General features: G+C 45.9%; 1 protein-coding gene across 1 annotated transcript in view; it reads left to right on the top strand.

The window, feature by feature from the left end:
- LOC141166626 (excitatory amino acid transporter 5-like) overlaps positions 1-26,620 on the top strand; it is a 926,734-nt gene that overhangs the window by 533,988 nt on the left and 366,126 nt on the right. Inside the window, exon 6 of the mRNA XM_073653531.1 lies at positions 5,505-5,604. Coding sequence (XP_073509632.1) covers positions 5,505-5,604 — 100 coding nt within the window. The remainder of the gene's footprint in view (positions 1-5,504; positions 5,605-26,620) is intronic.

Here is a 26,620-nt window from a genome sequence, read left to right as displayed (position 1 = left end):
TCTAATCTGCGGATGGTACCCGGGTGTAGAGGAGAGGAGACTCTCATCCACACCCAGGTACCATTAAAAAAGCTGTAAAAAAAATAATGAAATAAAAAATAAATATATACTTACCTTCTGGCGGCCCGCAGTGTGCTCCTCCTTGCTTCCCGGCACTTCGCGATGGACTGAAGGACCTGCGCTGACGTCAGAGTCATGTGACGGGTCACGCGATGCTGACGTCGGCAGGTCCTTCACTCTACCACTGCTGGCAGCCGGGACGGTGAAGCAAGACAGCACGGGCCATCGGAGGGTAAGTATAGATTTACTTTTTTATTTTTTGACATTCTCTCGGTCACACTATATAAATCCATGCCTTTTGCATGGATTTATATAGTGTGACCAAGTTGTCAAGCACTTTCCAAGTGATGCTAAAATCGCTTGGAAATCGCTTGACAACCCGCATGCGGAAATGCAAGTGAAGAATGCTTCACTTCCGCATGTCCCTGGCAGGAAAACACATGTACAATCCGCATGCGTTTTTTTCTGCCAGGGAGATGCAGAAACGCTCAGGAAAAAATCCTGAGCATTTCTGCATCGTGGGCACATAGCCTAAGTCTTATAGATCCTGTACTTGCGTCTTTAAATTCTACAGGATGGTGGGGAAGGAGACAGTAGGTTGTGGATTTGCATGAGCTGCGGTAGTGTTGAGGTGGCAGCGAGGCAATGGCAGGCTGTATGCTGTCTTGAAGAGATGGGTTTTCAGGTTGTGTCTGAAGGATCCGAATGTGGTGGCAAATCGGATGTGTAGAAGCACAGAATTCTAGAAGATGGGAGATATTTGGTAGAAGTATTGGAGGCGATTGGGTGAGGAACAAATAGGCGTGGAGAGAAGGAGGTCTTGGGAGGATCAGAGATTACATAAGGGATTATATCGGGAGATTAGTTCAGAGATGTACGGAGAAGACAGGTTATGGATGGCTTTGTACGTCAGTGTTAGTAGTTTGAACTGGATATGCTGGAAATTGGGAGCCAGTGAAGGGATCTTATAGATTGCAATCTTATTGATTGCTGGAGCCAGTCCATGGTAAAAAATCAGCCATAGAGTGTCCGGCAACTTTCACACAGACTTTTCTTAGCCAGGGCTGCTTCTCGGCAGGATTGGACGGGCCCACCAGAGAACCGGAGAATCCTCCGATGGGCCCTGGCTACTCCTTCTGGAGAGTTCATAGCGCAAACCTTGCAGGTTGTGATGATAATGAGGCCATCCATCTCCTTAGTTTTCTGTTACTTGGAATGAAAGCGCAATTATGCAGCCGGCCACACACCCACCGACAGGTCGCAATACTAAACTGGCACATTTCTGGACAGCTGCTTGCACTTGAAATATTGCCTTTTAAGCTTGTGGAGGCGGAAGCTTTTCAGAACCTCATGGCGGCAGCAGCCGGGTCTCCATACTCTGTCCTCAGCCGCCACTATTTCTCCCGGTGTCGTCCCCACCTTCCACAAGCACGGGTCCCAGAACATTACTGCTGGTACTTTTCTGTGGGAATCTGCTTGGCTCCTACCAGTCTGGAATATTTACAGTGAACTATGGCACTACACCATGGTATTAGCAGTGCCCCCAGTACCAGTAGCGAAGACATCCCCAATTTCCTTCTCAGGAATTTTATTTGGTAGTCTGAGTGGATGCCCAAATACATTAGTTTCTCACAAAGGAGCTGAATATACAGAGTGGCAGTAGGTGCAAGTTTCTCCAGTATGTTGGATATCAGAGGGAGAACGGCAGCACAGTGGCTCAGTGGTTAGCACTGAAGCCTTGCAGCGCTGGGGTCCTGGGTTCAAATCCCACCAAGGACATCTGCAAGGATTTTGTATGTTCTCCTTGTGTTTGCGTGGGTTTCCACCTCTGTAAAAAAGGAGCCATAGAGTGTCCGTGAACCTTCACACAGACTTTTTTTTTAGCCAGGGCTGCTTCTCAGCAGGGTTGGATGGGCCCACCAGAAAATTGGAGAATCCTCCAGTGGGCCCTGGCTTCTCCTTCAGGAGAGTTCATAGCGCAAACCTTGCAGCTGCTATTGGGCTCTTTAGTGGGGGAGAAAGGTGGTCCCTCACAATCAAATCCTCTGGTGGGCTCAATGTTCTTCAGTCTGACACTGCTTCTCGGTGAGAGTTGTATTTCACCACAGCCATATTCTTTAGCTCGGTGAAAGGACTGGCATAGAAGGAAACCGTATCTACTTCGGCTGTCATTTCTCCCAAGAAGTCCTCTAATGCAGCTTGTTGCATAAGCTATGGCAGCCCGTCCAACATCAGCTCACACTTCTCAGTGGTGCTTAATCACATCTTTCTTTACACCTTGAATTTAATCACTATAGAGTTGGACAATGGCCTGATCTGCAATGTGTTTTGAGAAATAACGTGCATAAGCAAAGCCACAGTTTAAACCACTGAAGGTCATTAAGCGAAACTCATATCACTTTCCCACAGACTGAAAGAGGGGTATCAACATTTCCAAGACAGCCAAGAGTTCCCTGTCCTCACCAAGAGGACGACTGTCCATGTTCTCGTCCTTATCCTCCTTTTCCTCATTATCACCCAATCCACGTTGAGATGAGATGAGGCTGGGCTGCATAGTTCCTTGCTCCGCTTGCAATGCCTCCTCTTTAACTGTGAGCAGCGAGCATTTCAGTAGACAGAGAAACCGGATGGTGACGCTAATTATGGTATCATCGCCGCTCACCATCTTGGTGGAGTCCTCAAAGTTTTGGAGGACGGCACAGATGTCAGACATCCATGCCCACTCATCAGCTCTTATGTGCGGAGGCTGACCTGAATGCCGAGGGCGTGTTGAAACTGGTACTCAACAACTGCCCTCTGCTGCTCACAAATCTTCCCAACATCTGCCATGTTGATTTCCAACATGTGGTGACATCGCAGAACATTTGGTGAGCTTGAAGCTGCTAACGCTGCTGAAGCACTGCCAGGGTGGCGGAAGCTATAGCTGACTTTTTGAAATGGGCAAACATGGTTTGTACTTTCACAAGCAGCTCTGGCAGATCTGGGTAGGTTTTGAGAAACCGCTGAACCATTAAGTTGACCACATTTAGTGCTCTCTCATTACTAATGTAATGTAATTACAATATCAGCACCGAAAAATGAAAAGATGAAATATAGCTTGCTTTATATACCACAGTACTAAGAAAACCAATTTTGATTATATCTTGTGTACCCCTGTGACAAAAATATCTGCACCAAAGAATTAATTTCAGTAGAGTAGAACTAGTATAATGGTGACCAACACCTCTTCCCCTACAGCCAACCCAGTAGATGGAGACCCTATCAGGATTCCCCACATTTCCAAAAATTAGTGGCAGACACCAGCAAAGTGGCATCAATTTCACTAAAGTACAAATTGTAGATTTAGGAACCACACCTCTTCCACTACAGCCAACCCAATAGATGGAGGCCCAATCAGGAGTGATCACTTTTAAATAAATTAGGGCCTAAAATGATCAAAGTTGCATCAATTTCCCTAGTATAATGGGACTGACACTGCTTCCACTAGTGCCAACCCAGCAGATGGAGACACAATCAGAACTGTTAACATTTAAAAAACTTAGGGCCTAAGACCACCATTTCCATGGTGTACTGATTGGAGATGGTGGAGTTCAACCTCTTAGCTTTGTCATGTGTAGGAGGTAACAATCTTTTACGTGACCACTACTGCGGGTTGGCTGCAGTGCTGAGAGAGGGCGGAGTACGGTGAAACTGACAAACTGCTAGACCGTGAATGAGGTGCAGGCGAAGACGTTACGGTGGATTGAGAAACATGTGGTGTGTTCAATGAAAAAAACAGCAGGCATGTCCGCTTCTGTTACAGCTGACGGGCTCTCACTCAGCCTGACTAGAGCGAGTATACAACCATAGGTTCTGCGGTCAGAGAACTGTGTGACACTACTTGGCACGGTAACAGAGGAGGAGGAAGAAGCAGCAGATGCGTTTGATGGGGCAGCTGATGGTTCTTTATTGAAAACCAATTTTGAGTTAATCATGTTTGTGTACCCCTTTGTGGAGAACAATATCTGCGCCAAATAATTAATTTCACTACAGTATAACTATACTAATGGATGGAGACCAAAACCTCTTCCACTAAGGCAAGCCAAGGAGATGGAGACCTAACCAGGAGTGTTCACATTTCCATATATTAGGGACGAACGCCAACAAATTGGCATCAATTTCACTAGAGTAGAAGTAGAATAATGCAGACCAAAACCTCTTCTACTACAGCCAACCCAATAGATGGAGACCCAATCAGGATTCCCCACATTTCCAAAAATTAGTGGCAGACACCAGCAAAGTGGCATCAATTTCACTACAGTAGAACTTGTAGAATTAGGAACCAAAATCTCTTCCACTACAGCCAACCCAACGCACACACTCATATGTCAGGCTCTTCAATGAGGTTCAAGCCCATGCTGTGTTGGTGGCTGGGTAATTCTGATCTGACTTCCATACAAACGCACATCTATCTAGCTAATATCTCTCAGTACACAGGCACACACTCAGCAGCAGCGTCTGTCTCCAGCAGTGTCATGCATGAAATGGTGCTGAGGTAACATGGCCGCTTTTTATATAGAGAGGACATGTGATTTCAGCAGCCAATTGCAGAAGCCCTTGTGTCTGGACAGTGTGTGACTTCCTGTGCTCTGATTGGCTAGCCGCGCTTTGCTGACTTAAAGTTACCAGCTACAGGAAGAATAAAAAAATTACAAGCGCGCCGCTGATCTGACCTGTTCTGAGCTATCACCAGCCCCCCCAGTCATCTACCACATCCCTCCGCTCATCATACACAATCACTATAATATCAAAACAGCTAAAAGCGCTGTAGTTGCCCCACAATCACGTTCCCGCATTTATTCGCCGAACGATGCCGATTTTTCCAGAATTTAAGACATTTTACTCGCATTTCTGATCACGAATCCGAATGTGCCATATTCATGTCGAATTTAAGTTGTAAGTTCGGATTTTGAACAAATTCCCTCATCACTAATCATGTCTAACTATTCTGTATCTGGTGACCTGCTGAAAGTACCAGTACAGTCCTCAAATACATTGTCTGTATACCATTATAAACAACACATTATCTTGATTATCTGGACTGACTTTCGGTGGAGCTGTCCACTCATAAAAACCCTGCTCTGTCTCTATTTGCTACCGGACAATCCATGCCAGGGAAATGTCAGAATCAGCTGACCAGATAATCCAGAGTGAAGGTGTTGAACACTTAGCACAACACAACAAGGTGAGCAAGCCAATCTCAGTGGGAGGTATACTACTAAACAGCTCCTATCTCAAGAATTTTTGGGAAAGCCTCATCATTGTGTTACATACACATTGCACCTCATAGTGTTACCAGTGACCCTCAGGATAAAGAAATTACCCCACAAGAGTGCCCTCCCTTTTTCTTTCCTTGATTTTTTTTCAGTTTAAATTCTTAAATTGCATATATGCCATTTTTTCAGGTCTTCTGCTAGGCAAAATGGGAGAGAGAGGAACTCCATTAATCAATGTATGCCAATGTCTGAATGAAGCAGTGATGAAAATCGTGGCAGTTGCAGTTTGGTAAGAAAAAAAATTGTGAGGATGGCGTTCCCCTCCTCCGATAACTCCTGTCATTTAAATGTGTACAAATGTATTTTTACATGTATTTTATTGTATTGTATTTAACAGTTATGCTTCTGTGGCTGCACTTCCTGTTAGTAGGGAAGACAGAGTTAAAGGGAACCTATCACCAGGTTTGACCGATATAAGAGTCTGCCACCACCTTTCAGCCCTCATATACAGCATTCTATAATACTGTATATATGCCCCCGATCCGACCTGCATGACAAGAGAAATATCTTTTATTATACTCACCTGGGGGCCGTCTGGTCCGATGGGTGTTGCTCGTCTTGGTCCGTCTTCTTGCGATTGCCGTCCTCCTTCTCTGCTTCGTGTGGATGACTCATCCCTTCATCATCCACACAGTCTTCCTGGCATTGCACTACTTTGCATACTTATTTTTCTGACCTGATGAGAGCAGCGCAAAGTACTGCAGTGTGCAGGCGCCAGGAAAGGTCAAAGAACCATGGCGCATTCACACTGTAATAGTTTACATGTCAGGGCAGAGAAGTATGCTTGCGTGCTAGCGTGATCTCAGGGAGGCTGTGTGGATGAGGGAGGGATGCGTCATCCACACGAAGCAAGAAGGAAGACAGCGATCGCAAGGAGAAGAGAGGTGCCAGGCCAAAATGAGCAACATCCCTCAGACCAGACCGCCCCCTAGGTGAGTATACTAAAAGCTCTTTTTCTTGTCTTGCAGGCCAGATCGGGGGCTTCTATACAGCATTATAGAATGCTGTATAAGAGGGCTGAAAGTTTGGTGGCCGTATCTCATATCGGTCAAACCTGGAGACATGTTCACTTTATAACTGTAGGACTGGCTCATAGTGGGGAGGAGGATTGGGTAATCTCTGGGTAGTTAAGAGAATAGGAAGTCAGTTAAGTGTTAGCAAGGAGAGAAGGAAGGATACCCTCTGGTCAAGGTGATCTTCACCTGGGTGTGTGTGTGTGTAAGAAGACAGCAGAGGAGCAGAGAGAGAGAAAGTTAACATCTGAGAACTCCATTGATGGCGTATGCACCGTGACGTACGGCCAGGAACTTTGTTAGATTGAATAGTTTCAAATATTTGGAGAAGTAAAGAAGTAGATATAGTATGTAGATTTAGGAGCTTAAGTGGGTTATAATGGGCAGGTTAGAGTGTGTGAGACAGTGACTTTCTGTTCATGGTCAATGCCCTTTCAACTAGGACAAGTGAATGAAACAAAGTTTGATATACTGTATATCTTATTAAATAAATAAATAGGTTTGATGGCCTTGTTTTATAATTTACATAAGTTAATAAGCAGCTGCACATCCGATATGGTCAATATACACACATGTACAGTGGGGAAAATAAGTGATAGATTTTTGGAAGTTTTCCCATCTACAAAGAATGGAGTGGTCTGTAATTTTTATCGTAGGTACACTTCAACTGTGAGAGACCGAATCTAAAAAGAAAAAACTGAAAATCACATTGTATGATTTTTAAATAATTACATTTCATTTTATTGCATGAGATAAGTATTTGATCACCTACCAACCAGCAAGAATTCTGTCTCTCACAGATCACTCATTACCTGTATTCATTGCTAGCCAGTCTCCAGACCTGAACCCAATAGAAAATCTTTGGAGGGAACTGGAACTCAATTTTGCCCAGTGACAGCCCCTAAACCTAAAAGATCTGGAGAAGATCTGTATGGAGGAGTGGGCCAAAATCCCTGCTGCAAGGTGTGCAAACTTGGTCAAGAACTACAGGAAACGTCTGACCTCTGTAATTGCAAGCAAAGGTTTCTGTACCATATATTAACCCTTTAGCGCCAGAGCCTATTTTCGCATTCGCGACCAGGCCAACTTTTTCAATTCTGACCACTCTCACTTTGAGGTAAAAACTCAGCGGATCCCACTGATTCTGAGACTGTTTTTTCGTACTTCATGATAGTGGTAAAATTTTTTCAATATGACTTGTGTTACTTTGTGAAAGAAATCAGAAATTTGGCAAAAATTTAGCAATTTTCAAAATTTGAATTTTCATGCCTTTAAATCAGAGAGATATGCCACACAAAATAGTTAATAAATAACATTTCCCACATGTCTACTTTACATCAGCACAATTTTGGAACCAAAAGTTGACCATTGATTTCTCATTTTTCCAACAAAATTTAAAAAAGCATTTTTTTAGGGACCACATCTTATTTGAAGTGACTTTGAAGTTCCTTTGTGACAGAAAATACCAAAAAGTGACACCATTCTAAAAACTGCACCCCTCAAGGTGCTCAAAACCACATTCAAGAAGTTTAGTAACCCTTCAGGCGCTTCATAGGAATTTTTGGAACGTGGAAGAAAACAATGAACATTTAACTTTTTTTCACAAAAATGTTATTTTAGACCAACATTTTTTTTTTTCGCAAGGGTAACAGGATAAAATGGACTACAAAACTTGTTGTGCAATTTCTCCTAAGCATGCTGATACCCCATATGGGGGAAAACCTATGTTGAAGCTTTTATTGTGAACATTTTACATAACGTTTATCCGGCGCTCTACGCTGAGCACTTACAACGGGGTTTCCATCTAAATCTCCAAGTGCTGTACTTCAGATGAAACCACCATGGGATCCATTCACTGTAATGAGGCAGCAGAGTTACTCTGGACTCAGTCTAGCCTCTGTTTAGTGGTGTCCTTTTTTTCAGAAATGCACAAAACTGTGCAAACCGTACTTTTACGCACGCCTAAAAGAACTGACACTGTGGAATCATAGGCCAGAAGGCGTCCATGGTACCTCCATCTGCCTCATTACAGGGAATCTTCCGGTAGGAGTTCTGTCTGAATCACGTATTTCAGAGATTTACACAGAAACCCCGATCTAAGCGCTCAGCGCAGAGCGCAGAATAAATGTGTGCTGTGCCTTATTGTGTTGTTTTGGGAAGCAGAATGAACAAATTAGCAGCAGGTGAAGAATTGGTTTTATTTATTTTTTACACCTTTCCTCATGCGGTATAAGTGATTAGACGACTTTATTCTTCGGGTCGGTGTGATTACAGTAATACCCGATTCATATCGGGTTTTTATGATTGACAGCTGTCACACACTAAAAGACGCTTTTGTTTTTTTTGCCATATTTTGAGAGCTATAATTTTTCCATATTTCGGCTGACAGAGTCATGTAAGGGCTTTGTTTTTTATGACGAGTTGGCTTTTTTATTGGTACCATTTTTGGGTACATGACATTTTTTGGTCATGTTCTATTCCGATTTTTGGGAATTAGAATGAACAAAAACTAGAAATTCAGGATTTGTTTTTTGAGTTGTTTTTTTTTTAATACAGTTCCGCATGTGGTAAAAGTGATAAGGCAACTTTATTCTTCTGGTCAGTACGTTTACAGCGATACCACACATATCGTTTTTTTTATGTTTTGGCGATTTTCCACAATAAAAACTATTTTATGGAAAAAATTATTGTTTTTGCATCGCTTTGTTCTGAGAGCTATAACTTTTTTATTTTTCGACTGATGGAGCTGCATGGCGGCTTTTTTTTGTGAGACAAGATGACCTTTTAGCAGTACCATTTTTATTTCCATTTGGCTTTTTGATCGCATTTTATTACACTTTTTGTTTGGCGGTATGAGGAAAAAGCATAGGTTTTTTTGCTCCGTTTTTTTTTTTTTTTTTTTTTACGGTGTGCACAGAAGGGGGTAATTAGTGTGAAAGTTTTATAGATCGGATTGCTCCGGATGCGACGATACCAAATATGTGTACTTTTTTTGTTTTTGCATAAATATACGGATTTATTGGTTCAATATATATATACACAGTACAGACCAAAAGTTTGGACACACCTTCTCATTTAAAGATTTTTCTGTATTTTCATGACTATGAAAATTGTACATTCACACTGAAGGCATCAAAACTATGAATTAACACATGTGAAATTATATACTCAACAAAAAAGTGTGAAACAACTGAAAATATGTCCTATATTCTAGGTTCTTCAAAGTAGCCACCTTTTGCTTTGATGACTGCTTTGCACACTCTTGGCATTCTCTTGATGAGCTTCAAGAGGTAGTCACCGGAAATGGTTTTCACTTCACAGGTGTGCCCTGTCAGGTTTAATAAGTGGGATTTCCAGCTCACCCCAAAACCATTTACTGGACACCGGGTCCGCGTCTGCAGGGATTCCTTAGATCCAGCAGAAACAACCGGAACCCCTGGCGAACTGTATGTCCCAGGAACACCAAAAGCTGATTACGTACCAGGGTCAGGAGTCACTGAGGCCCAAGAGACCAGGGAGTGTGATCTCCAATAGAAGGCTCTACCACCAGGTCAGCAGGTGCAAGACAGAGACCAAGTTAGGCCTAGCTCCAGGCAGGTCAGAAACTTATCAAGGAAAGGCAAGGAACAGGAGGCCCCACACCCGCTCACTGGGGAGAGTCCTGATATGCATCCTTCACCCTGAAGTACCCTGGACCGTGCCAGAAACACCACCAGTAAAGGTACTGAAGTGAACTGTTGTGAATGTGCCTATTCTTCCTCTGACCCGGCTGGGTCCCCTCTGTCCAGCATCCTTCTCCTACGCTGCCCTGAGGCCCCGCTCCACCTGTGGGGAGCCGCACCAACTAAACTGGCTGAACACCGGCCTCAGAGGACTGTCGCAGCGCTGGTGATCCTCTCCAGACACCACAGGTGGTGTCACGAACATTCCCCTATCCCATATAACTTCCCCCTTCTTTTAAGAGTGACCCCAGGGTACGGGCCCGGGAGCCGGCCACCGCGACATCCCCCAAGATCAGACAACAAGAAGACCTGGGCGCCGAGTCGTCCCCATCCTCTGGGCGCGTCACTATCACGGGGGCCGTCGGAAAGGTGAGTGGGACAACCCCCCCTCTCGTCTCACTATCTCCTAAATGCCACGATTGCTATGGATCACGGCATCTAGAAAATGGCAAAGGGTTAACATCATTGGGACCTGATCCAATCATGTCCCAATGATGTCCCCTGTCACTGCTACTGCTCCGCACCGGATCGTCGACTGTTCATAAACGTCAGCGCTGCACAGAGCCCAACAAGCGCCGATGTTTATGTACAACGTCAGGAAGCGGTTAAGTTCTGTTTTTCTATTGTATCAAATACTTATTTCATGCAATAAAATGCAAATTAATTATGTAAAAATTATATAATGTGATTTTCTGGATTTTTTTAAGATTCTGTCTCTCACAGTTGAATTGTACCTACAATAAAAATTACAGACTCCTCTATTCTTTGTAGGTGGGAAAACTTACAAAATCAGCAGTGTAGCAAATACTTATTTTCCCCAGTGCATGGGCGTACCCGGGATCAAAACTAGGGGGGGGGGGGCAAGCCATAGTCACAGATACCGAAGTGAAATATATATATAGTACAATGCAAAGATTTCACTTATTACATTGCATGAGTGCTATCTAGCTATCTATTGTAAATTTCACAATAGCTCAGAAACCAGCGAATTGCTCCACACAGTATACTGACCCCCATAAAATGCTCCATATTGGATATTGGTCCCCATATAACGCTCCATACAGGATACTGGCCCCCATATAACGCTACATACAGAATACTGGCCCCCATATAACGCTCCATACAGAATACTGGCCCCCATATAACGCTCCATACAGAATACTGGCTCCCATATAACGCTCCATACAGGATACTGACTCCCATATAACGATCCATACACGATACTGGCCCCCATATAATGCTCCATACAGAATACTGGCCCCCATATAACGCTCCATACAGAACACTGGCCCCCATATAACGCTCCATGCAGAATACTGGCCCCCATATAACGCTCCATACAGAATACTGGCCCCCATATAACGCTCCATACAGAATACTGGCCCCCATATAATGCTCCATACAGAATACTGGCCCCCATAAAATGCTCCATACAGAATACTGGCCCCCATATAACGCTCCATGCGGAATACTGGCCCCCATATAACACTCCATACAGGACACTAGCCCCCATATAACGCTCCATACGGAATACTGGCCCCCATATAATGCTCCATACAGGATACTGGCCCCCATATAACGCTCCATACAGAATACTAGCCCCCATATAACGCTCCATGCAGGATACTGGCCCCCATATAACGCTCCATGCAGGATACTGGCCCCCATATAATGCTCCATACAGAAACTGGCCCACATATAACGCTCCATGCAGGCTGTTCCCCCCACATAATGTCCCACGCAGGCTGTTCCCCCCACATAATGCCCCATGCAGGTTGTTCCCCCCATATAATGCCTCATGTAGGATGACACCCCCCCTTATAATGCCCCATGCAGGATGACACACACACCCTTCCTTATAATGCCCCATGCAGGATGTCACATCCCCCCTCCCTTATAATGCCCCATGCAGGATGTCACACACCCTCCCTCCCTCTCTTATAATGCCCCATTCAGGATGTCACCCCCCCCTGATAATGCCCTATGAGGGATGTCACACACACCCCCTCCCTTATAATGCCCCATGAGGGATGTCACACACACCCCTCCCTTATAATGCCCCATGAGGGATGTCACACCCCCCTCCCCCTGATAATGCCCCATGAGGGATGTCACACACACACCCTCCCTTATAATGCCCCATGAGGGATGTCACACACACCCCCTCCCTTATAATGCCCCATGAGGGATGTCACACACACCCCCTCCCTTATAATGCCCCATGAGGGATGTCACACCCCACCCCCTGATAATGCCCCATGAGGGATGTCACACACACCCCCTCCCTTATAATGCCCCATTAGGGATGTCACACACACCCCCTCCCTTATAATGCCCCATGAGGGATGTCACCCCCCCCCCTGATAATGCCCCATGAGGGATGTCACACACACACCCTCCCTTATAATGCCCCATGAGGGATGTCACACACACCCCCTCCCTTATAATGCCCCATGAGGGATGTCACACACACCCCCTCCCTTATAATGCCCCATGAGGGATGTCACACACACACCCTCCCTTAGAATGCCCCATGAGGGATGTCACCCCCCCCCTTGATAATGCCCCATGAGGGATGTCACACACACCCCCTCAGTTATAATGCCCCATGAGGGATGTCACACACACCCCCTCCCTTATAATGCCCCATGAGGGATATCACACACACCCCCTCCCTTATAATGCCCCATGAGAGATGTCACACACACCCCCTCCCTTATACTGCCCCATGCAGGATGTCACACTCCCCCACCTCACCCCCCTCTCTTATACTGCCACAGGCCTCCATACAATAAAAAAAAAAATAATCAAATACTCACCTCACATGTCACTTGCTGCCGCAGCTCTGGACTCCTCAGCGTTGCCGCTGTCTTCCCGCTCTGCGCTGTGACTGCTCAGGAGAGAGCGCGGTGTAAAGACGTCACCGCACCCTCTGACCTGAGACATCACTGTGCAGCAGCCACGGAAGAGACAGGAGCTGCTGCGGAGGCACGGGGAGGGGTAAGTATTGTGCCGGCTGCCGGGGCCCTGAGCAAGCGGGGGGGAGCGGGCGCTGACACCGCTCTCCTCCGCTCATGGATCCCATAGCACGCGGGGTGCCCGACGGTGAGGGCCCCCCCTCCCCGCCTGCTCAGGGTCCCGCCATTTGCCCGGGTGTGCCGGGTGCTGACGCCGGGCTTGTGTGCGGCGTGCGTCCCTGCTTCTAGGGGGGGGGGCAGCTGCCCCCCCCCGCCCCACGGTGGGTACACCCATGCCCCAGTGTATATACTATGCATCAGTAATGTATACATAAATTCCATTATTGGTAGAAAAGTAAAAATATTAAGCATTTAGTTAACTTTTTTTTAATCAAAAGTCGCATAAGCCTGCGTTGCCAACCATCCGTGACTGTTACCACTTTGTCACAGATGACAACAGAGAGATCACATAGATCCACCTGCTGCTACCAGTTGTCAGGGGAACACAACTCCGCTGCCTCCAATGGTTAGGGCAATTACGCAATTGATTGACAAGTGATAGAAGAGGCCGTGGCTGCTTCCACTACTAGGCCACTTTTTGGGGAACTTGCAGTAAGCATATGGTTTATACAGTAGCTTGCAAAAGTATTCACCCCCTTGCCTTTTTACCTATTTTTGTTATATTACGACTGGTCTGTAAATATTTTTGTAATCCGATTTGTGTGTGGTGCATCAGCAGTTAAGTTAGTGATGTGAGAAAAATATAGGCATAAATTAATTTTATGGGATCAAATAACTAAAAAGTGGCATGTGCATAGGTTCTGGCACTTTTGCGATGAAGCCTCTAAAAATTTCTGGTGCAAGCAATTACATTCATAAGTCACATGCTTAATGAAAGGAAGTCCACCAATGTGCAATCTAAGTGTCAAATGGTTTGTCAGTACATACACAGCTTTTCTGAAAAGCCACAGAGGCTGCAACATCATTAACTCCTTACTGACGAGGGGCGTAATAGTACGCCCCACATCATAACTCCCTGTTTAGTGAGGGATCTAGCGCTGAGCCCGCACCTTTCCGGGCACATGTCAGCTGATCTATACAGCTGACATGTGCTTTAAACAGCCGTGGGTGGAATCGCGATCCACCCACGGCTGTTAAGCAGTTAAATGCTGCTGTCAATCATTAACTCGTGCTTCCAGGAAGCCTACCATTGGCCCTGCCCATCGGCGACCCCCGTCACATGATCAAGGGTCACTGATGGGTTGGCATGACAACTCGAGGTCTGCAGGAGACCCCTGTGGTTATCACTGCCAGATTGCTATGAGCGCCGCCCAGCGGTCAGCGTGTGACGCCCAGCTGCGCTTGGTATCACAGATCCTGGAAGTGTGCATTGATGGATTCCTCCACAAGAGGCCCCCATAAACATTCACACATCTTCACCTTCCACCTCAGACCAGCAGAGGGAGCCCGTTAGGGATATAAATAGGGAAGGTGGAGCCAGGTAGTGCAGTCTGTTGAGAGCGTTCCTGCAGTAGAGAAGCCTGAGAGAGGTCAGCCTGCAGTGGAGCACAGTCCAGACTCAGTTGAAGCTCAGAATAGGGAGCTTTAGGTGTGCCGGCGCCATAAGATCGGTGAAGCTCGGCAAGCTGCCGTTAGTGTGTATAGCCTAGTGAGGGCCCGAGTAGGCCGAAGGCGAGTGGAGAGTTAGTACATAGGGGGCAGAGGAGCTTAACTGGCTCACCCCGAAGAAGTTACCGGACACCGGGTCCGAGCTTACCTGGATCTCTGTGACCCAATAAGGCATAACCGGAATCCCTGGAGAACTACAAGTCCCAGGATCGCTAAAGTGCTGACACGTAACAGAGCCAGGAAACACATAGGCCCCGCAAGCTGAGGAGTGTGTATTCCAAGAAAAGGCCCTACCACAAGGTCAGCCAACTTACTACACAGAGGCAAGAAACAGGAGGCCCTACACCCGCTCATTGGGGAGGATCCTGATATGCACCCTTCACCCTACAGTGCTCCGGGACGTGCCTGAATTTCCATCAGTAAAAGGTACTGAAGGGACTATCGTGTCTGTCCCTGTTCTTGCTCTGACCCGGCTGGGTCTCGCCTGTCCTGCATTCCCCTTTCCGTACGCTGCCCTGAGGCCTAGCTCCACCTGTGGGGAGCTATAACATCGAGCTGCCTTATCACCGGCCTCAGTGGACTGCGCAGCGCTGGTGATTCTCACCAGAAACCACAGGTGGCGTCACGAACTTTCATAAAACTAAGAAACCTACTATCCCCCTTTTTAAAGAGTGACCCCAGGGTACGGGCCCGGGAGCTGACCACCACGACATCCCCTAAGGCCAGGCAAAGACCCGGGTACCGAGTAATCCCCACCCCCCTGGGCTGGTCAAGCGCTCATAGCAAGTGAGCGAATCTGTCACACACAGGCGATCTGATCATCGCCTATGTGTAGTACACAAGATTATACAAGTGCTGGTTCTAGTCTCCCATGGAGACTATTGAAGCATGCAAAAGTAAAACAAAAATGTTTTTAAAAATATAAAAAAAAATATATGCAAAGTGCCTCTTCAGAAAAAAAGAGGACTTGAACTCTATAGCGCCACCTATTGGAAGCAGCAATCCTACAAGTCACAATCAACCCTTTAACGAGTCGTTCAATATGATTTAGGATAAAAGCCAAATCAGAATCTCAGTTTGCAGACACTGTGTTTCGGGCTGTTGGCCCTCGTCAGTGCAAACTACGAGAACTGATTTGGCTAGATGAGAGGCTCTGACTGAGAAACGTTACCCCTAAAAAAAATATTTGATTTTAAATCACCCCCCTTTCGCCCCATTCAAAATAAAACAATAAAAAAAAAAAACACACATACACATATTTGGTATCACTGTGTTCAGAATCTCCCGATCTATCAATATAAAAAAATAATTAATCCGATCGATAAACGGCGTAACGAGAAAAAAATTAAAAAATTCAGAATTAAGTTTTTTTGGTCATCGCAACATTGCACTAAAATGCAATAACGCGCGATCAAAACATCGGATCTACCCCAAAATAGTATCAATAAAAACGTCAACTCGGCACTCAAAAAATAAGCATTTACCCGGCCTTAGATCACGAAAAGTGCAGGCGCTATGGGTCTTGGAAAATGGCGCCATTGTTTTTTTTTAGCAAACTTTGGATTTTTTTTTCACTACTTAAAAGAACCAACACATGTTTGGTATCTACGAACTCGTAATGACCTGGAGAATAATATTGGCAGGTCAGTTTTACCATTCTGTGAATGTGGTAAAAAAAATAACCCCAAAAACATCTGTGGAATTGCACTTTTTTTGCAATTTCATCTCACTTGGAATTTTTTTCTTGTTTTTCAGTACACGATATGGTAAAACCAGTGATTTCGTTCAAAAATACAACTTGTGATGCAAAAAATAATCTTTCTCACGGCCATATTGACCAAAAAATAAAAAAGTTATGGCTCTGGGAAGAAGGGGAGCAAAAAACAAAAAAGGAAAAACGGAAAATGGTCCAGTCATTAAGGGGTTAAGCAAGAGGCACCCCTAACCAAACAGCACCATGAAGCCCAAGGTGATCTCCAAACAATTCAGGGACAAAGTTGTTGAGACGTACAAGTCAGGGTTTAGTTCTAAAAGAAAATATCCCAATCTCTGATGACCCCTGCAGCACCATCAAATCCATTATAATCAAATGGAAAGAACATGATACCACAAGAGAGGGTTGCCCACCAAAACTCTCATACCGGGCAAGGAGGGCGTTAGGCAGAGAGGTAGCACAGAAACCAAAGATAATTCTGAAGAAGCTGCAGAGTTACAAAGCAGAGGCTGGTGTATCTCTGTCCAGTGTTACACTTCATAAATAGCTTATATGCATGAGGGTGCAGAAAAAAGCCTTTACTTACACACAAATATTAAGGCTCATTTTGAGTTTGCCAAAAGACATGTGGGACACTCCCCAAATATATGGAGGAAGGTGCTCTAGTCAGATGAGACCAAAATTCAACTTTTTGGCCACCAAGGTAAACGCTATGTCTGGCACCAAACCAACACCGCTCATCACCCCAAGAACACCATCCCCACAGTGAAACATGGTGGTGGTAGCATCATGCTGTGGGAATGTTTGTCGGCAGGAGGGACAGGGAAAATGGTCTGAGTTGAGTCAAGAGTAAGGTGCGATGGATGGTACAAAATACAGACAATGTGATTTTCAGGATTTGTTTTCTCATTTTGTCTCTCATAGTTGGTCTACCTATGATGTCATTACAGGCCTCTCTCATCTTTTTTTTAAGTGGGAGAACTTGCACAATTGGTGGCTGACTAAATACTTTTTTCCCCACTGTATATAGCCCGGTATGGTCATTGCCAACTCCACAATAACAAAAGACAAAATAACTACTAGCTGCCACAACCAATCGCTTGTACAGGCTGGTTGAACTCCCGTTACAGGTAGTTTATGGCTTCAGTGGTGCGGTTTACTGAGTAAGAACTGAGCTATTAAATGTTATATGTTTAATCCAGTAAGGTGGGTAGTGTTTATAAAAAATATATACAAACATGATACAAGTGTGAAGAATAATATATAAAGTACTTAATAAAATATAGTAGCACAGGCATTTTACAAGTGTTCAGAATAATATACCATTAAAGTATTTTGTAATATACTGTATATAGTGGGGGTTATTTTATATTTATTTCAGCATAATATAAAGCATTACAACACAATCAATTAATTTACAATTATTACACAATAATATGAAGTAATTTAGGCTGCACAGCAGTTACATCGTAAGCCACATGGATTCTAAAAATGGTAAACACCTTTTTTAGGCCGCAACGTCCCCAGCGTGACACCTAATGGTGGAGTCTGTAAAGAATGGATTTTGCGATGTGGCTGGAAAAGGGCTTGTGGTGTAGATGGTTCTGCAGGGTCATTGATGTATATTTTTAAACCGTCTAAAACTTCTCTAGTAGTGGGGTTACCCACAACAGTGGTCTGTATATTTAACTCGGCTATTGCCTGCATAAACACATCCCAACCACGAGGCATATTCCTGCTGGTTAAAGCATGACTTTGCATCGTGTTAAGTACCAAGTCCAGCATGTTAGACCCGGAATTACAGACCCTTTGAAAATAAATTTGCTTTTATCATTCCATGATGTAATATTGGCATTGTGCCTTGTATGAACCAAATATCTTTGTAGGACCTCACTATAAGTTTTAATTTTCACGTCATCTGGTATGTCACAACATTGTAAATTCTCGCTAATCTCACCATCAAGGCATTGGATAACACTCTGTCATATATTGTCTGTATTGGGTGTTCTTAATTTGATTAGATCCTGTTTGGGGCTTAGATATATTTTCTATGTATGTTCCATTATTTACCAGCTAGTAGGCTCGTTATTATCGGTACTAGATGGTGGCCCGATTCTAACGCATCGGGTATTCTAGAATATGTATGCGGCCGACCGGGCGCAATTAGCAGAGCGGTGGTTAAATTTGGCGCCAAAATCGCTGATTGGTCGCGTTTGGCAACCGCGACCAATCAGCAAAGCGGTGTATAAATTTGGCGGCAAGATCGGAGATTGGTCGCGGGCTGCGGCCGCGACCAATCAGCGAACCGTGTTAGTGAGAACTGGAGAGCGTGTTTAAATTTGGCACCAAAATCGCTGATTAGTCGTGACCAATCAGCAGAGCGGTTTTTAAATTTGGCGCCAATACTGCTGATTGGTCGCGACCGCCGACCACGACCAATCAGCAGAGCGATGCAGAGCGTTGTTTAAATTTGGCGCCAAAATCGCTGATTGGTCGCGGATGGCGTCCGCGACCAATCAGCAAAGCGGTGTTTAAATTTTGGGCCAAAATCGCTGATTGGTCGCGGGCGGCGGTCGCGACCAATCGGCGAACCGTGTTAGTGAGGACTGGAGAGCGTGTTTAAATTTGCCACCAAAATCGCTGATTAGTCGCGACCGCGACCAATCAGCAAAGAGGTGTTTAAATTTTGCCACAATACTGGTGATTGGTCGCGGCCGGCGACCGCGACCAATCAGCAGAGCGGGGTTTAAATTTGGCGCCAAAATGGCTGATTAGTCACGACCGCGACCAATCAGCAAAGAGGTGTTTAAATTTGGCACCAATACTGCTAATTGGTCGCGGCAAGCGACAGCGACCAATCAGCAGAGCGTTGTTTAAATGTGGCACAAAAAACGAAGATTGGTCGCGGCCGGTGGTTGCGACCAATCAGCAGAGTGAGGTTTAGATTTGGCGCCAATACTGCTGACTGGTCACGGCCGACAACCGCGACCAATCAGCAGAGCGGTGTTTAAATTTTGCGCCAATACTGCTGATTGATCTCGGCCAGCGACCGCGATCAATCAGCAGAGCGTTGATTAAATTTGTCGCCAATCTCGTTGATTGGTCGCGGCTGGAGTCCGCGACCAATCAGCAGAGCGTTGTTTAAATTTGGCGCCAATCTTGCTGATTGGTCGCGGATGCCGGACGCGTCCAATCAGCAGAGCGGTGTTTAAATTTGGCGCCAAAATCGCTGATTAGTCACGGCTGGCGGCCGCGACCAATCAGCAGAGCGGGGTTTAAATTTGGCACCAATAATGCTGATGGGTCGCGGCCGGCGACCGCGACCAATCAGCAGAGTGGGGTTTAAATTTGGACCCAATACTGAGAATTGGTCGCGGCAAGCGACCGCGACCAATCAGCAGAGCGTTGTTTAAATTTGGCACAAAAAACGAAGATTGGTCGCGGCCGGTGGTTGCGACCAATTAGCAGAGTGAGGTTTAAATTTGGCGCCAATACTGCTGACTGGTCACGGCCGACAACCGCGACCAATCAGAAGAGCAGTGTTTAAATTTTGCGCCAATGCTGCTGATTGATCTCGGCCAGCGACCGCGATCAATCAGCAGAGCGTTGCTTAAATTTGGCGCCAATCTCGTTGATTGGTCGCGGCTGGAGTCCGCGACCAATCAGCAGAGCGTTGTTTAAATTTGGCGCCAAAATCGCTGATTAGTCACAGCTGACGGCCGCGACCAATCAGCAGAGCGTTGTTTAAATTTGGCGCCAAAATCGCTGACTGTTCGCGGCTGGCGGCCGCGACCAATCAGCAGAGCGGGGTTTAAATTTGGCACCAATAATGCTAATTGGTCGCGGCAAGCGACCGCGACCAATCAGCAGAGCGCTGTTTAAATTTGGCGCCAAGGTCGCTGATTGGTTGCGGCTGGCGTCTGCGACCAATTAGCACAGCGGTGTTTAAATGTGGCGGCAAGATCGGTGATTGGTCGCGGCCGCTATTTAAATGTGGCGCCCAAATCGGTGATTGGTCGCGGGCAGCGGCCGCGACCAATCAGCAGAGCGGTGTTTAACTTTAGCACCAAGATCACTGATTGGTCGCGCTCTCCGCACGCGACCAATCAGCGAATCGTATTGGTGAGGAGCGGGGAGCGGAATTGTATTAGTGATGACCGGGGAGCGCCGCTGCCTGTGCTGCTACTTCCGCTGCGAGAACCCGGGACATGAGCGGGCGCTTGGAGCAGAAGTATCCCGACCCGCAGCGCCGCTCCCCGGTCCTCCCTTCACACCCTAGCCGCTGATGTCCCCACAGTATCTGCATGGTGTTACAAAGGTCCGGACATTTGTGTTAAAAATCGCTGATTGGTCGCTGGCGCTGCCCGCGACCAATCACCGATTTGGGCGCCAAATTTAAATATCGTCCGCGACCAATCACCTATCTTGGCTCCACATTTAAACACCACTGTGCTGATTGGTCGCCAACGTAGGGCGCGACCAATCACCGATTTTGGCGCCACATTTAAATAGCGTCCGCGACCAATCAGCACAGCGGTGTTTAAATGTGGAGCCAAGATCGGTGATTGGTAGCGGCCGATATTTGAATGTGGCACCCAAATCGGTGATTGGTCGCGGGCAGCGTTCGCGACCAATCAGCACCGTAGTGTTTAACTTTTGCGGAAAGATCCGTGATTGGTCGCGGGCCAAGACCGCGACCAATCACCGATTTGTGCGGCACTTTTAAATAGCGGCCGCGACCAATTGGATGTCAGCGCCGCTCCCCGGTCCTCCCTTCACACCCTAGCCGCATGGATGTCAGCGGCGCTGCCTGTGCGGATACTTCCGCTGCGAGAACCCGGTACATGAGCGGGCGCTCGCAGCAGAAGTATCCCGACCCGCAGCGCCACTCCCCGGTCCTCCCTTCACACCCTAGCCGCTGATGTCCCCACAGTATCCGCATGGTGTTACAAAGATCCGGACATTTGTGTTAAAAATCGCTGATTGGTCGCCGGCGCTGCCCGCGACCAATCACCGATTTGGGCGCCAAATTTAAATATCGGCCGCGACCAATCACCGATCTTGGCTCCACATTTAAACACCGCTGTTCTGATTGGTCGCGGCCGATATTTAAATTTGGCGCCCAAATCGGTGATTGGTCGCGGGCAGTGCCAGCGACCAATCACCGATTTTTAACACAAATGTCCGGACCTTTGTAACACCATGCGGATACTGTGGGGACATCAGCGGCTAGGGTGTGAAGGGAGGACCGGGGAGCGGCGCTGACATCTAATTAGTCGCGGCCGCTATTTAAATCTGCCGCACAAATCGGTGATTGGTCGCTTTCTTGGCCCGCGACCAATCACTGATTTTGGCGCCAAAGTTAATCCCTATTGTGCTGATTGGTCGCGGACGCTGACCGCGAGCAATCACCGATTTGGGCGCCAAATTTAAATATCGGCCGCGACCAATCACCGATCTTGGCTCCACATTTAAACACCGCTGTGCTGATTGGTCGCCGACGCTGCCCGCGACCAATCAGCACAGCGGTGTTTAAGTTTTGCGCTAAGATCAGTGATTGGTCGGGTCCGAAGACCGCGACCAATCATCGAATCGTCTTGGTGAGGACCGGGGAGCGGCGCTGCCTGTGCGGCTACTTACGCTGCGAGAGCCCGGGACATAGCGGGCGCTCGGAGGAGAAGTATCCCGACCCGCAGCGCCGCTCCCTGGTCCTCCCTTCCACATGGAGGTCAGCGGCGCCGGTGGTCCTTCCGCTGCTACCGGCCGGGAGATGAGCGCCTCGCGCCGCTCATCTCCCGACTGCATCTCCGTCCCGCAGATGGGTCCGGCGGTCGGGTTCCTTCTGCTGGTACCGGCCGGGAGATGAGCGCCTCGCGGCGGTCATCTCCCGGCTGCATCGCTGCTGAGCTCTGTCCCGCAGATGAGCCGCTAACGGCCGCCATCTTTTTTCAGAAATCCCGCGGCGCTGATTGGCCGCTGGCGGACTAATGAGCGACGCGGGATTTCCTGGGCACACAGACACACAGACACACAGACAGACAGACAGACGGGATAAGACGATTATATATATAGATTGCATAGCCTAAAGAGGGCCTATAAACCTGCCGATCTGCTTTAGTAGGTGCTTCTTTTTCTTTATGGAGTGTGATTTATCACCCAGTGTTCTTATAGCTTTATGCCACTTCTTTAGTATATTTTTTTACGCTTTTTCAGGGGAATTCACCCTTTTAAGATGCTTAAAGCAATCTCCCCTATGGCTGTGATTACATCGCTGCTCGCACTGTGAAAAATTGATTTTCTGACAGCGGGGGTTACCTTCACTAGCATTTTTAAGACCGCCCAGTTGCGTCGTATTCTCTCATACATCTTTACAACAGTGCGTAAATAGCGTAGAATGCCCGGTTTAGTGTGAAATTCACTTTTTAGAGGTTTTTTTTTTTTTAATATACACAGCAGGCAATGCTGGTGAGAACAACCCCCATGCAGATCCTCAGGGGTATTGGCTTTTAAGTCTAAAGAAAATACCCATAAGGTGCCCGAGTGGAATCCTCAGATGCTTCTAAGAAGAAGCGTGTTTTTACGGGATACATCTGACGGGCTAATGTCACAATTTGTAATTTATCTCGTGGATTATTAAAAAGAACCATGTACTTTGTGTTTAAATTTATCTTCCTGCTTTTCACACCTTGACAAAATAGGTTTTGTACCAGGTAGAAAATGCTGAGATTTCAGTGGTGTACATACTTGGTAAATGCTTTTTCTATCTCGCAGTTATCACTATCAATCAACAATAGTCAAATTTACCTTGTCAGGTGGGAATAAACCATCATCTATGAATGTATGCGGCAGACCCTCCACAAATCTGATGTTGGGAAAAGAGAGAGAGATATATAGTTTTTGCCAGCACAGATCAAACCAAACAATATTATCGGGTTTGTGAGAAAAATGCGTTTCAATATTATGTATCAGCTGTTTTACAAAATAATTTTCACAAAATTAGACTGGCCGGCAAGAATGCATGAGAATGGGTGTTGTGGTCGCGGATCCATCACAAGGCTCCTAATAGCCAAATGTCAGAATGATAAATCTGTCTAATAGCCGCCGCTTTGTATAAACGCACTTTTGTGTTTCGTGCAGCGGTCTTGTTTCAATGTCCCAGTACTTTTTATTTCTCACAATACCTGGCTGTTGTACAACAATACTTTTTGTGTTTCAGAACCAGAATTACGCAGGTAGTCCAGAACTAGATCTTTTAGACTGTTAAAATTAATAGACTGTGAGTTCCCAACAATTAGTGTTATGCCCTTAACTTTTAAGACAGTTTTACCAGTGTTCAATTTGTACCCATAAGTTTTGGGACCCGCAGATACAAATTCTGTGATGTGCGTTTCATCGGGTATCTCACTGGTCAGTTCCCCCAGGTAATCACCTAAAATCGGGTTCCACGCACCATCTCGCTGCACAAAAATAACCAAATCTGTGTCATGATAAAGACACCTCTCCTGCAGCCTGTCCAGCAGGGAATAGAGCTCTAGCCGGGCATATGCGGTTGTAAAACATGCTATAAAAATGTTTGTGTTTTTGTTGATGGTGTGATGGCCTTTTACATATTTCCAGTTAATGGTTTTAGTTTCATCATCAATGAAATGTAACATCAAAATGTCATAGTGAGGTAGAAACACATACAAAAGCTCATCGGGGTCACTAACAATGCTGGTACATGATAAATTAGATTATTGACAAAACTTTCCCCATAAAGAATTTAAGAAAAGTTTAGAGATCTGTCTCTTAGCCAGATTCACGCCTATATTTCCAGGCCGTAATTGTACACCTTCTTTTTCAAGAAAGGCGTCAATATACTGTTTTTTCTTGACTTCATCATTGCACCAGCTGGGATAACCCGAAGCCTCCTTCTAATTCCGAAGATGTAATTTAATGTAAGGGACAAACAGATCATCAGTGGTGTTAGGAAAATGTCATATTTCATAGATGTGTGCGATCCTATACCCTTTTTCTACCATCATCTCAAGCTCTGTAGTGCACCATGTGCCTGGCAGGGAACGCTCTTCATCACTATGCGCACAAACATCAGTCTGCGAATTTACAGTGCATGTGTAGCAAAGGAGAAACATATTCATTTTTACTGGTAGAACAGGGAAAAATAAATCTCTTGGCGGGTAGACCTTGACTTTAGCAATACCAAAGTATTATTTAATGAAGCCGAAATTGTAGTGGATGATGTCTGGGTGGCCTACATGTTTAGTTTTGTTTACAAAGGGATACAGACTGGTGAAATCATAGTAATGTAATCTCTCCCCATCTTCCAGATGGTGACAGTTTAATTGTGTTAGCTCGGCCCCCATAAAGGGCATCGCGGGGGTCTAAAGGTTTGGGGAATTCTGTTTAAAAAAAGCAATGTTTGAAGGTGTAAGATGGCCGCTACACAGGTCCTTGAGGGGAGATATGTATCATCGAAGTTGGTAGCTTTGGTGATGCAAGCCCAGAAAAGCATGTTCCAGCACGTATAGTGCTGAGAGAGTTAATAGGCAGTATCAGGTTTTATGAGCCATCATAAGAGATGGGTGGTAATGGCTGCTTACATATCCCCACCCGGGGGTGTGGTTTGGTAAATAAAAGGGAGACCCAGTGTCTCATTAAATGTCTGTATATGGAGATGTGTGGATCTCCAGTGTGTTGGTCTGTGCTAAGGATTTGAGAACTGGACACTCACCTGAGCGGGCTAACCCGCAATATTATATGGACATTTTACTTTGTGTTTCCAATTTGTACCGAAAAAGGCTGTTTTTTTGTTTTGCTTCCTGAGCGGTTTAGGTTGTCTTAATAAACCAGTCTGGATATTCTAATAAAAATGCTTCCTTTGCTTACCTCAACCGCAGCCGAGTGAGTACAAACCCTACAAAGGTTATAATCTGTTTCAACTATTTAATTCTACTCATGTTCCCATGTTTCTTACGCTGTATCCGCAGCACTGCAAGCAACGCTTTTTAACTAAAAAGACATAATATAACTGACCATAGGAAGTATTTATTGTATAACCTTAATTGTGTCATTTTCATTATAGCACACAGGGCAGCCGTGGTAAAAACAGCCCTGAAATTCAAATGCTATGTTTTGGCTGTTAACAATACTGTAGGTGTACCCATCTAGAAAATATTTCCTGACTTGTTTTTCACCCCCTTTCAAAGCATGCTGAATGACCATGTTCTCGGACTGTGCTACCTACATGAGCAATTGTATAGCGGGTGATGAGTAGCACTTTTTTGCCTTGTAATAATAATCGCTGGGTAAAATGGCGATGGTCTTTTTTGGAAGAAATTTAAACCTGTACATTGTCATACATACAGATGCCAGGGTGATGAGCTGAAAAGGATCAGCACATTTGGCCACTACAATCATTTGCTTTTGATGCTTACAGTATGTTTTAACATTTTTCCGTGTCATATCCATTATACGCTCTCTATAGATCTCGCAAGAACATCTCAAAATCTCAACATCTTGCTGGCAATACGATTTTAGCTCTGACTTGAAGTTAAAAGTTGTATGTGTCACACAAGGTGTGGGAAAGACTTAGTGCAACACTGAGGGAAGAGGGATAGGGAGAAGGGGGGAGTGGAGACCTCCTAGTATGGTCTAGTGTCACCCCGTCTCAACTACCATCCCTATATTGGCTCTTCACCAATCGCCGCACGCGTGGCTTGCCCTGACTTTCCCGGGCGAAAGGCTAGGAGATAAGCACTAGTCGATCTCCACTACACTCTATAGACAATAAGGGTAGACAAACAGGGGGGAATTGCTTAGCTTTAGACGAGTCCAAACAAATGCGCACACGGCCTCAAGCTCCAGAAAGGACAAAGTACTGCTCTTGCTAAAGCCTCACAAGTAGTAATGAATATCGCCGGCACCTCCCTCTTAGACACACCATGTATTTATACACCCAGGCCAGGGATCTAATTCGCCAGAGGGAGGTAGCTGCTGGGTCCTAGAGACAGACAGCCTCTAAGAAAATGTCTGTAATGCCAAACGTAAATATCTCCTGCAACCAACTGCAGGGCGATTGTGTGTCACCTCTGTGTGACCGTATGTTTCTGACTCTCTTGCCACTCCATAAACTCTGGTTTCTTGCCAATTGTCAAGTACTCCACCCCATAATATTTTACATCAGATAGGAGTCCTACATAGTTTTTGCTTT

Source organism: Phyllobates terribilis, unplaced genomic scaffold (assembly GCF_046119375.1).
Source record: "Phyllobates terribilis strain yellow unplaced genomic scaffold, ASM4611937v1 Scaffold_1__5_contigs__length_1240528914, whole genome shotgun sequence".
Classification (NCBI taxonomy): domain Eukaryota; kingdom Metazoa; phylum Chordata; class Amphibia; order Anura; family Dendrobatidae; genus Phyllobates; species Phyllobates terribilis.
Note: the sequence above shows the minus strand (reverse complement) of the source record. Positions and strands in the feature narration are given on the sequence as shown.